Source organism: Podospora anserina, chromosome 1 (genome assembly GCF_000226545.1).
Source record: "Podospora anserina S mat+ genomic DNA chromosome 1, supercontig 2".
Taxonomy (NCBI): Eukaryota; Fungi; Ascomycota; class Sordariomycetes; order Sordariales; family Podosporaceae; genus Podospora; species Podospora anserina.
In genome coordinates, this window is record NW_001914855.1 from 1159366 (window position 1) to 1171884 (window position 12519).

Below are 12519 nucleotides of genomic sequence, written 5' to 3' on the forward strand. Positions count from 1 at the left end.
GGGAAAAAATCGAAGCAAAACACAATGATCCCCCCCCCCCCCCCCCAATGTGCAACAAAAAAAGACAGAAAATATTAAACCACACACTCCCCTCTCCCTCCCCCAATGCGTTCAAAAATACGAAACCCAAAAACAAGAAAATCGTGCTACAAGAAGCACCCACCCCCTTTTGTCTCCCTCCCGCCCCTTTTTTCACAACAAAAAAGCCCTGCCATAGATCAAAACAAAAAAAAAGCCCGTGTGGTGGTGTTCAATTTCCCACACACACGTATTAAGTTCATTAACGTCTTCTTCTCCCCCACCCTCTTCCAAACCAACTAAGCCAACAAAATATGTATTTCGCCCTCTCTCATACCATTCGTTAATGTCCCTCTTTATCCGTGTGGAGTGTGTGTTGTGTGCAAAGAAATTAAAAAAGTCCAACTCCTTTGTGTGTGTGTGTGTGTGTGTGTGTGTGTGTGTGTGTGTGTGTGTGTGTGTTTGGTGCGTATGTCCCCGTCATCATACATTTGTACTTTTCTCTCTCGACCTCCAGCCTTTCTCACATTACGATACACTCCTTGTCGTTATCCGCGTGCTTCTTAATCTTACCATTCCGAGGAGGACCAACTTCCATCGGAGTGCCACCAGAGACCGCCGCACGAATGGCAGCCAGGCGCACCTTCGCGCGCTCGTCGCCCGCATCGGCCGCCTTGACATACCAAACGTTTGCTTCGAGGATATCTCGTCTGCACCCGATGCCCATTTCAGTGAAATAGCCAACAGCATACTGCGCTTTTACATAGCCTGGTCATAAAAGTTAGAATACTGGTTATCTCGGAGAGCAGAGAAGTAACATACCAAGCTCTGCCGACCTCCTCGCCCACTCATAAGCTTCTTCCTCATCCTTTTCCAGGACTGGCTCTGCCCCAACCATATACCAAGCACAGAGACCCATCATGGCAGCCGCGTGCCCCCTTTCCGCGGCACCCGTGTAAAAATGTACGCTCAAAGCTGGATCCCTAGGACAGCCGAGCTTTCCATGCTCATAAGCGTCTCCCATCCTGAAGTTCGCTTCGGGATGCCCCAAGTCCGCCGCCTGCGTGAAAAGCTCAGCCGCATAACTTTCGTCCAAGAAGATGTCGTCTCCGTATCCAGTCTCGTAGAGGCAGCCGAGGTGGTACGGGGCGGCATTGTAGATGTTGTCAGCAGCCTCAGCCGCCAGCTTCAACCACTTGATGCCTTCCCTGTACCGCTTCTCTCCCAGATCGCCCGACAAGCACGCTTTGCCCAACCTCGTCATGGCACCTGGATGCCTCTTGGAAGCAGCTGTGCGGAGAAATTGGACAGCCTTTGCGGGGTCCTTGCGGCAGCCCCAGCCAAACTCGTAACACAAGGCGGTGCGGTACGCCGATTCTGCGTGGCCGTGCTTGGCAGCGAGTACAAACAGCGGAAATGCCGAATTGTAGTCCTCCTTCCCCTTGCTGAACAGACCCGATGCGTAACCATCGGCCAGGTAGTACTGTGCGAAGGGGTAGCCGTTGTTGGACAGCTTCTGGAGAATTGCTCGCGCTTCACGAATCAAGTCGTGCGGTGAGGAAGGTGAAGGCTGCCCATCAGGTGTGCCGACTTTTGGACTCTTGGTCCGTTTCATGTCCTCGAAGTCAATGCCTTCTTCTTGCGCAGTTGCGATCAAGAAAACGGCAAACGAATAGAGAATGGAATAGTCGTTTGTCTTCTTGACATTTTGCCGGTACATCTCTAGTGTCTTTTGGGCGCTGAGGAGAGACGCATTGTTTCCGACTGCAGAGCGCAACTGCGAATTGTCAAATGTGATGGGCGCTGGCGCAGGTTGAGGATACGGCACATTGAGCAGTTCGGCAAAGGAGGAAGGCCTCGTTTCTGGAGATTTCCTCGTAGAATGAGCAGACGGTGCCCGATTTCCACTTCCCAGCAAGCCCGGAGACCGCCCTCGCGCTCCATAGTCAGAGTACACAGAATACGAAGACTGCGGCCGAGGCAACGAGCTCCTTCTGTAGCCATTCGTCGTCGGCGTCAAGTGGCGGTTGATGGCGGCGCCGGTCTCGGCAAGATTTGGGTTCGACTGCGCTCTTGGATCTTGCTCAACGTTCATACTCGTCGGTCGTGGGAGAAAGGCCGAATGGTGATAGTGCAGCTGTGGCACAGGTTCTGGCGGAGTGGCGGCATCGTCAATGATGGAACTCACAGTTGACGCATCTGCCGAGTTGTCCTGGCAGTCTGACGGGTCGAGAACACCAGATACTGAACTTGCGCTCGTCGTCGCCGAGATGTCAGCCGAGTTTGGCTGCTGGGATGTACTGGCAGTCGTGTTCGACTCCCTACTGTTCCGATTCATGCCTTGCCTCCTCGAAGTATCGCTCAAACTTAGTTCGTCAAAGTCGGCGCCCAGAATATGGCTGTTGCTTGCCTGGCTAGAGAGAGCTGGACCGGAAGCCGGTAGAGACATCGGCATTTTGGTGCCATTTGTTATATTTCGGAGACCCAGCGCATAGGGAGTCGAGCTTTGCTGGAGGCCGTGCTCGTGCACTGGGGTATGCGGTGGGGGGGTTGGAGCGTCGGGTGTTTTGGGCAAAGCACGGTCGAGGCGGGCGGAGACAGCTGGAGCAGTGGATGCACCACCGGCGGGTCCGCATGCGGAAAGATGTGTCTCGATGTTGCCCGTCGAGGGCCGGGCCCAGTCGTTGGGTTGGAAATTGACTTTGACAGGCGACACAGGCGATTGTCGTAACCTCGGCGATTCGGACACAGCGGGGACGCCAGGCAACGGCTTTGCATTCTCTCCCCAGTCGTACCGGTCAGCCGGCGACACACTGTGCACTGGAACGGGCTTCCGGCGACTGGGGCTGCTGGTCGAAGTTGATGGAGCCGCTCGCGGCGGAGAAGAAGAGGTGGTGAGGGCCGCCATTATGCCACACTGATGAAGTCGTCGTCGGTCCTGCTGGGACCGATGGCTTTGCTTTCTTTCCCCACGAGTTCCTTGTTTTGCCGTTGCCCTTTGGATGGCGCCGGTTCCCAGTGAGTGGTAAGGGTAGGCTTTCGAGATGGCGGACGTTCAAACGGTCAAGTTGCAGACGGGTGCAGGTTGGCTAGACAGAACGGGAACTGATGAACAGGTGGACTGATATATATGCTGGTGAGGGATGCGGGACAGTAACGAGTGATAGCGACAGACAGAAAACAGCGAAGGTGTGTCGTTTTAAAAAAGGAACTTTGTCGGAGGGGGTCTCAGCGAGCGTTGGGATGATGAAGCCGGAAGCGAACGACTGGATCCAAAGAAGGGAATTAAGTCTATTCAGCAGAAGCCTTGGTATGGATTCAGGGACTGGGGGACTGGGGGAGATTAGCAGTAAAAGGCGGCCCCAAATGGCGGACTATGGGTGGCTCTGCAGGCCCGACAGACGCTGTGCGTCCTTCCCCCAGTCACCCCCGTCATAACTGCAGCCGGACATAAACCCACCGTTCATCAAAACGCGAGGTTGGAAGACCTCAGTCCAAGTTAACTGCAAGCGTCTCCGTTTGAGTCAACTCGACGAATACTCCAGAACCTTTCATCTGAGATCTGGCCTGCCACGCCTGCTCAGACACTCATCATCGGGCGGCTGAGGTCAACGAGCATTCCTCGCAATCCTCAGACGGCAAGCACCGCGCATCTGCATCTGCATGCCTCACTCGACGTCTAGGCCCAGCCACAGGACTTCTCCCGCCACCCCTCCAGCCTCGTCACGCAATTCCATGGGAGAGGGGTGTCAACAGTCAGCGACGCAACCGGTCCCAGCGTTCGCACAAGCGAAAAGCCGTCCAAGCCATTGTGTCTTGCCCTCTGCCGCCAGCACCGAAAACTTGGAAACCTGGACCATATCCGAGCAAGGCATATGAATAGCAACCCGCAGTCTCAGACACGGACAACATCATGTGCTGCGCCATATTCCCCCCCGAACTGAAATGCCGCTGTTTCTATTGAAGAGAGGGCTGCTCCAAAAGCCAAGCCTTGGGATTCTCAACTAGTATTCTCCCGCATCACCAGCTTACTTCTGGGGCTTGATACGATGCGTGATTTGTTGAGACACTGAGGGGCAAGTTGAAATACGGCAGCGTCAAAAGTAAAAGCTGTTGCTAGCGCATAGAGACCCCTATTTCTCCGCCGGGATCGTACCTCAGACACAGAGCCAACGAGACCAAGCCGGGCCTCCTCCGAAAGGTCCACTGACGCCTCAAAACGCAGGGTCCTCAGCGTGGCACAAATGGCGTAGGTGGTTGGCTGGAATGTTGATTTTGAAGAAGAAACAAGCCGCTCGCCGCAAATGCGTCATCCTCGACGTAGGAAACAGTTGGCTTGGCATGTTGATACATGCAAATACTTGATATCCCCTCGGTCTGGCTATAATTCTATGATATAAGACATTCCGGTGGTTCGAAGCCCGCAAGGACCTGGGCCTCAACTCCCTGTGACTTCATCGCCCTTCTCAAACTCCCAAGGGCAGACCGACCGGAAAGCAATACGGAAGCAGGGCCTGCTGTCTTGGTCAGTACCTATGCCGCTCGTGTTTCTACCTATGGATGCTGACGGTTTCCAAGCACTATCCAGGAAATTCCGGAATATTGTTGGCCAAAACCTCGAAGATCTCACTGCTCACAGCCGACTTTTGCAGTATTTTTTTTGAGAGCCTGCCATAAGGCTGGGTCGACTTATACTACGGTCCTTGGCATGGATGCACCGCATCAGGCGGTCGACATCTCTTGCGCGGCAGTGGTGATCGCCGGCGGTTCCACAACATGGTGGTCCATCGAGGACGAACCGGACAGCCGGACAAGTTGTTTGCTCGCTGTAGCACTTTGACGGTATCACCAATACGGCTGGAGGAAGCCGCCCGCCATACGAGCTACACCAACTCTCTTCTTTTTAAACGCTGCCAGCGGCGATTTTACACAGTAGAAAAGTTCATTCTCTTCAACCCTGCAGATGGGCCCGAGTATGACATGTGAGCATCTTTCGGTTTAAAATGTAACTCTGCACAGTCGATACGAAGTCGCAAGTGTCAAGTGTGGATTATTGGACAGGCTTCCCCGGATTTACCGCGAAAATAATCATCTCTACCAGTATCGACCGGCATGGGCAACAAGGGCTGACGACCGCCTCCTTTCTTTCGTTTTTGAGAAATTCTCGCCATCGGAATGCAGAGAGAACGCCCGTTGCTTGTTTCTACAGACACCATCGGACAAACCGAGCAACCGGGAAACGGCCATGGGGACGGGATTGTCGGAGACATATAGGTCGGTTGTACTCCAGTTGTAAGTTGTCGCAGATATATCGCGATGACGCCCATTCATATCGCAACTTATGGCTTCTTCTTTCCTGGCTCATAGGAGACTTCTCAAAACCTGATATAGCCTCGTGATCTGAAACCTGGAAGCGGCAGCAAACCTGGACGCGGGGGGATTTGATCCCGGGAAAAGACTGCTCCTGCATCACACCCAGACCTAGATGAGCATGGAGAAGGCCACAGAACAGCAGAGCTCGACTTCCAGACTCCAAGCTGCTCCCGCCTTGGCCCGGTATCGTCGATGGAGGGAACGTCTCATGGGAAATAGTGCCAGAGGTTGTGTTTGGCTCACTGTACTTTTACCCCGCGTGTCTGTAACACGAGGTTGGAGGGGAGCGTTCTGTGAACAGCCACCAGCCACCAGCCACCGGTCACTAGGTACCGACCACCGACCACCGGCATTCATGGCATCAACACCAAGTAAAATCATTGCAAGGAGAACTGTTGCTTTCGGTAGAGCTTCGCATGGTGGTTGCAAGAGGGTAAGTGGTTGCATGGCATCGCATTCTTCGACATGCACGCTGCCGAGGGGCAGGCACAGGCTTAGATGCTGCTGATGTCACCCAAGGGTTTATTTTAGTGCGACACCACGCGGGCTTGATTGGTTGATCAGATCATGTGGGGGCCCATGGGCTTGGCGCCGCCTCTGGTGCAATCAAACGTTAAAGTTGCCAAAAATGCCAACACGAGAGCCTCCCTCTGAAGCCCAGCAGAGACAAACAACACCAACAACAACAAAGCAGGTTTTTGGATGTTGACGACTTTCTTGATTCTGTGACAAGTCTGCTTCCATGGCAACCCCCAGTTCGAGCACCATCCTCAACAAGATACACAGTTGTACACTATGCACAAATAATAGAATCCTGTTGTGATGACTGCGCCTGTATCCGTAACCTCTCGGGCAGCTTACTGATTCCATCTTGATCGCGACTAGTCCCCCTTTCATCTGGCAGAAGCGAGAGTTGAGGGTTCGTGCAATTTCCCCTGGTCCTTCTGAACATATGCATTATGCTAGTATAACCCTAACCCCTCGACGATCTAAATTCCCCGCGTGCCTCAGCGCAGCAAGGGCCAGCCAAGGGCAGCCACAGTGAGAAAACATACGAGGTTTGTTGGAATGCACGGTGCCGGGCACTCCCCTGGCCTGAAAGTGCAAGCAAAAGGAAATCAATCGCGACTCCCGATTCTCTTCCAGTTTCTCGTCAAGCCCTCAGAAGGCCCGCCTCACCTTTCGTCTTTCGTTTGGCTCTGTCGCTTGTTTTGGTTGCTCAACCGCCAACCGCCATAAAGTCCGAGAGCTGCAGGGCCCAGCATCCAATTGCCTGCCATCCGATCCGCCTGCGTCGAATCTCCCACTTGCCAAAGATCGATCCGACGAGCTTTCGAAACGCCCGGTATTGGCGTGGGTTGTTTATCCTGCCGTTGTCCTGCCGTTTGAAACCTCAGCTGGATTCTACCGGACCGTCGTCGAGAGCTCTTCGTGCCTGTGTCCGTCTCTTTTAAGGGGGCCCCCTTTCCAACGGCCTTGGGAAGCTTAGGGGAGCAACAAGTCTGCGCCGCTTCCATCTTTTTACGGACCTCTTCCAACCTTGTTGTTGTTCATTTCTTGGCATCCCGGGCAGTTGATTTTTGGTGGCCAGCTGGCGCCCGCCATTTCCGTCTCCTGAGAAACCCAGCGCCTCCCCGCCCGCTGCAGTCGCAAGCAGTGGACACTGGCCAGAAGCTGGGCCGCCAATATAACCAAAATCCTGCCGGGCTCAGCCTCCCGTTTTTTTGACAACAAGTCTTGTGTAAGTTGTTTTCAATCGCAATGCAAGCACTTTTTGCAGTCCTGATCTCGAACGACATCGGGTTGTAATTTGTTGGCCTCCTCGACATTCGTCCCATTGTCCACAAGCTGCAAGTCCGTCCCCCGACGCGCTGGACAGCAGAACCCTTCCTGCATAGGGTGAAGTCCCCCGTCTGATCGCGCGTGCGGTTCGCGAGTCCACAATGATGGAATGCTTTGCTAACATTACTTTGCGCTTAGCAGGACCATGTCCCTCCCCGAACGGCCGGGCGCGAAGCCCTCTTATGAGGAGCGTCACAGCTACCGGCACACGCCCTCGCGGCGCCAACGGCCGGCAGACATCGAGGCCGGGTACGTCCCGGTCGCCGGCCAGTCACACCATCAACGTGGGCCATCAGCCTCCTCCTTCGCCGAGACTATACAGTCTCCTAATACAGAAATAGAGAGAACCCCGTTATCGCCGACTGGTGATGCGCCACCTGCCCCCGAGTCTCCCTTTCAACGCAAACGCAGTCTTATCCGACCCGAACGAAACAGAATAGGCAAAGACCACCCAAACTACCACTACCGCAAACATGCCGCCAACATGGCCACCCTACCGTCCTCGACCGGCAACGATCCGATCGCCGAAGACTTGGAGGGAACCACCGACCTGTCCAACACTGGTTCCAGGAACGAGGAGACGCCGTCAGACGAATCGCCGCCGAGAAAGAAAAGGAACTCGAAACACCACCGCGATGCAGATGCGGAAAAGACGACCCGATCAAGACGGAGGTCGAGTGGGGCGAGGCACGGCAAAATCACCAAGGACGGCAAGGGAAACAAGAAGAGGAAGCATGTGGAGCAGATGAGCCCACCAAGTCTTTGGAACATCTACTGCGCCATCATCACGTTCTGGTGCCCAGGTTTTGTTCTGAAGTGCTTCGGGATGCCGGCTAAGGCCCAGCAGAGGGCTTGGAGGGAGAAGATGGGACTGATCAGCATCATCTTGTTTATTATGGGGGTTGTCGGTTTTCTCACTTTCGGCTTTACGCAGGTTGTCTGTGGCAAACCACCTCTCCGCTTGCGCGTGAACGAAGTTGGCGCGGGCTACATGATTTTCCACGGCTCCGCCTACGACCTTGCATCCTCCCACCACCCTCCCGCCGAGGGCATTCCCCGCCGTCTTGATGGAAATGGCGCCAACGTCCTCTTCGATCTCCCCGAGAAGCACGGCGGAAAAGATGGCAGCTTCTTGTTTCAAAACGTCAATGGCAAATGCAAAGGACTGATTAACCCCGCCCCCGGGTCTGACATCCCTGTTGATGATGGCAATTTAGGCTGGTATTTCCCCTGCACGACTTTCAACCAGGATGGATCATCAAAGCCAAATACGACGATTCCGTATTATCTCGGCTACGCCTGCCACACCACCGCTCGCTCGAGAGATGATTTCTACCTGAAGCTGTCCGGTGCCGCCGATGTGTACTTTACCTGGGACGATATCAAGAATAGCTCTCGCAATCTTGTTGTCTACTCTGGCAATGTACTGGATCTGGATCTGCTCAACTGGTTCAACGATACACAGGTCACCTATCCTGACCGCTTCAAGGAGCTCAGAAACCGTGATTCGGCTGCAAACAAGGCGATTCGGGGCCGCGATATCACCCGTGCTTTCCAGTCGTCCGGTGACAAGCGGAATGCCGAATGTTTCGAGGAGCTCATCAAGGTCGGAACAGTCGATACGGACACTGTTGGATGCATCGCGTCCAAGGTTGTTCTGTATTGTTCGCTCGTGCTGATTCTTTCGGTTGTTCTCGCAAGGTTCGTTCTTGCTATTATTTTCCAGTGGTTCATAAGCAAAACCTACGGTGCGAGCAAGACCTCACAATCATCCGACCCCCGCAAACGGCAGCAACAGATCGAGGACTGGACGGAGGATATCTATCGGGCTCCACCGCGGTTCCCCGGCGAGGCTGGAAGCAGTGTTAACGGCTCTTCCGACCGTCAGAGCAAACGCAGCAGCACCTTCTTGCCTACTACCTCTCGTTTCTCGGCTGTGTATAGCGTAGACCGTTCCCAGCGCAAGTCCTCGGTCCCTACAACCATGGGAGTGCAGAGTGCCGCGGGTCAGCTCCTCAGCCCGAACGCTGTGTACCGGCATGGTAACGACAGCCGGTCCAGCTTCCTGAAATCCGACCCCTACACGTCTAACGGCACTCCCAGCGACCAAGGCTTTGGCCCTGGTGGGTTCAAGGAAGGATTCATTCACGAGCGTGTGGTTGCTCAACCGCCGTCCGACTGGATGCCCAATGGTTTCCCGCTCGCTCATGCGATCTGCTTGGTTACAGCCTATTCGGAGGGTGAACTTGGTATCCGCACAACTTTGGACTCGATCGCCATGACTGATTATCCCAACAGCCACAAGGTGATTCTCGTTATTTGCGACGGTATCATCAAAGGCAAGGGTGAACAATACTCGACTCCCGAAATCGTTTTGCGCATGATGAAAGACGAGGTCATCCCTCCTGATCAGGTCCAAGCCTTCTCCTACGTGGCGGTAGCCAGCGGCGCCAAGCGACACAATATGGCCAAGATCTATGCTGGATTCTACGACTATGGCGCCGATTCCATCATCCCTACCGAGAAGCAACAGCGTGTCCCCATGATGGTCGTGGTCAAGTGCGGCACCCCTGACGAAGCCGTGAAGTCAAAGCCTGGTAATCGCGGCAAGCGGGACAGTCAGATCATCCTGATGTCCTTCCTCCAAAAGGTTATGTTCGATGAGCGTATGACGGAACTGGAGTACGAGATGTTCAACGGCTTGTGGAGGGTCACGGGCATCTCTCCTGATTTCTACGAGATCGTTCTGATGGTGGACGCCGATACCAAGGTTTTCCCCGACAGTCTCACCCACATGATTTCTGCCATGGTCAAGGATCCCGATATCATGGGGTTGTGCGGTGAAACCAAGATTGCCAACAAGCGAGCAAGCTGGGTATCGGCCATCCAGGTTTTCGAGTACTTTATTTCGCATCATCTCGCCAAGTCATTCGAATCGGTCTTTGGTGGTGTCACCTGTCTTCCCGGTTGTTTCTGCATGTACCGCATCAAGGCTCCCAAGGGAGCTCAAAACTACTGGGTTCCCATCCTGGCCAACCCTGACGTTGTTGAGCACTACTCGGAGAACGTCGTGGATACGCTTCACAAGAAGAACCTTCTGCTGCTTGGTGAAGATCGTTACCTCTCTACGCTCATGCTGCGCACCTTCCCCAAGCGCAAGCAAGTCTTCGTCCCGCAGGCTGTCTGCAAAACTACGGTTCCTGATGAGTTCATGGTCCTGCTTTCTCAACGTCGTCGCTGGATCAACTCGACCATTCACAACCTGATGGAACTTGTTCTTGTCAGAGATTTGTGTGGAACATTCTGCTTCAGTATGCAGTTTGTCGTCTTCATCGAACTCATCGGTACTCTTGTGCTGCCTGCCGCCATCGCCTTTACCTTCTATGTTGGTAAGTTGATCATAAGTACCTCTCTCCTATGGTTTATGCTGCATGCTAATGTCGTTGCTCAGTTATCATCTCGATCGTCAACTCGCCACCTCAGATTATTCCCCTCATTCTTCTTGGTCTCATTCTCGGCTTACCAGCTATTCTCATCGTCGTGACAGCCCATAGCTGGTCCTATGTCGTCTGGATGATCATCTATCTCTTCTCACTCCCCATCTGGAACTTTGTACTCCCGACATACGCATTCTGGAAGTTTGACGACTTCTCGTGGGGTGACACTCGAAAGACGGCTGGCGAAAAGACGAAGAAGGCTGGCATCGAGTATGAGGGCGAGTTCGACAGCAGCAAGATCACCATGAAGAGGTGGGCCGAGTTTGAGCGCGACCGCAGAATCAGAGCCAACTATTGGGCATCAAGCGAGAACATTGCCGGCGGTAGCCAACAACAACAACCGCTGCAGGGGCATCCACACGGGCATGGGCCATATGACGACTACTATTCGGACGTGTAAAAAAAAAACTACGGTTATGGCTTTTTACCAGAGGTGTCGATTGTTGTTTGGACATGATTTTCATTTTCAGCGAAAAGAAGACTATTGATTTATAAAAGACGACTGTGATTGTTTGGCGGTTCGTCGGCGCAGCGTGATGGGGGGCTGTGTGATTTGCTTCTTTTTTGTTTGTGTATGGATGGGATTGGAGAGGAGAGCCCGATTGGGGAGGCTTGGTGTTAATTTTTGTGTGCTGTTTTCCCTATTGATTGAACCCTAAACCCCTAATCATCATCAACTGGAATTCATCACACTACTTTTTTCACCCTTTTTTTCTCTTTTCCTTTTCACGCTTTCCTTTGTATTGTCCCATGATATCAAGTTATTAGAGATGGGGGATATATACGGCGGTTCTTTTTGTCTTCTCTTTAACAAGAGGAGGCTTTAAAGATATCTGGTGGTTACGACGTATGCTCCGAATGGCTTTCCCCAAAAAATTTTTTTGGGGGGGGGGGGGGGTTGTGATGACTGGGGAGAGAGACGGAGAGGAGAGTTTACAAGCTTGGGTGAGTGTTTTGTATATAGGAAGTTCGAGAGGAAGGGGGGGGGGGGCTGTATCATGATGACGGCTTGCTTTCTTTTTTAGTAAAAGGAGAGAGGCCTTTATAATTCAGAAGTTATATATCAAGGTTTTGTCCCGGCTGGATGAGAGTGATTATTATGATGAATGTATGTGGATCATGTTTTTTCTTGCTCTTTGGGAATGAGAGAGCATTCATGAGAATATGACAAGGCAACCAACCAACCGTCAAGAGTTCGACAAATCTAATAGGGGGCACACAGCAGACATACATGATTTTCTTCCTCCACACACACACATACACACACACACACACACACACACACACACACACACACATACACACCAACCTCGGTATGATCTTCTACCGACATCAACCTCGGTGAAGCCGAATTCCTTTTTTCTTGTTAAATATGGGTTGTGGTGTGTTATTGGGGGAAATCCTTCCCCGTGGCGGAGGGTCAGTCATTACGGGCTTTTCATGTCAGACGGGTATGTATGTATGTATGTAGAGAGAGGTGTTGGTGGGTGTTGGTGGCGGGTTATTAAGTGGGAAGAGAGAGAGAAACAGTGTGTGTGTGGGGGGGGGGGGGGGGGGGGTTAAAACAAAATAGGGAGGAGGTTTTTTTAATTAAAACAAATTTACAAATTTTATTCCGCTCCACTTTTAATTACTCCTACCATTTTTTTATTTTATCTCATCCCTATTTGTTCTTTTTTTTTCCCTCCCTTCCTTATTTTTTTTTTTTTTTTTTTTTCCCTTCTTTTATTATAATTATCTTTTATTTATATTTCCACCTTTTATTTATTTTAAATTTTTTTTTTTTTCC

The 12519-nt window shown here is 52.6% G+C and overlaps 2 protein-coding genes across 2 annotated transcripts; one reads left to right on the forward strand and one right to left on the reverse strand.

Annotated features, from left to right (window-relative positions):
• Positions 1–541: 541 nt before the first annotated feature.
• Positions 542–2926, reverse strand: PODANS_1_12330 (uncharacterized protein; the record flags this gene model as incomplete). Its single annotated transcript, XM_001908867.1, has 3 exons — positions 542–786; positions 841–1284; positions 1372–2926. The coding sequence occupies 3 exons, from the start codon at positions 2924–2926 to the stop codon at positions 542–544; spliced, it is 2244 nt and encodes a 747-aa protein (XP_001908902.1).
• Positions 2927–7378: 4452 nt separating this feature from the next.
• Positions 7379–11130, forward strand: PODANS_1_12340 (uncharacterized protein; the record flags this gene model as incomplete). The annotated part of the gene is made up of 2 exons (XM_001908868.1): positions 7379–10622; positions 10685–11130. 2 exons carry the CDS (start codon positions 7379–7381, stop codon positions 11128–11130), a joined length of 3690 nt encoding a protein of 1229 aa, XP_001908903.1.
• Positions 11131–12519: the final 1389 nt, after the last annotated feature.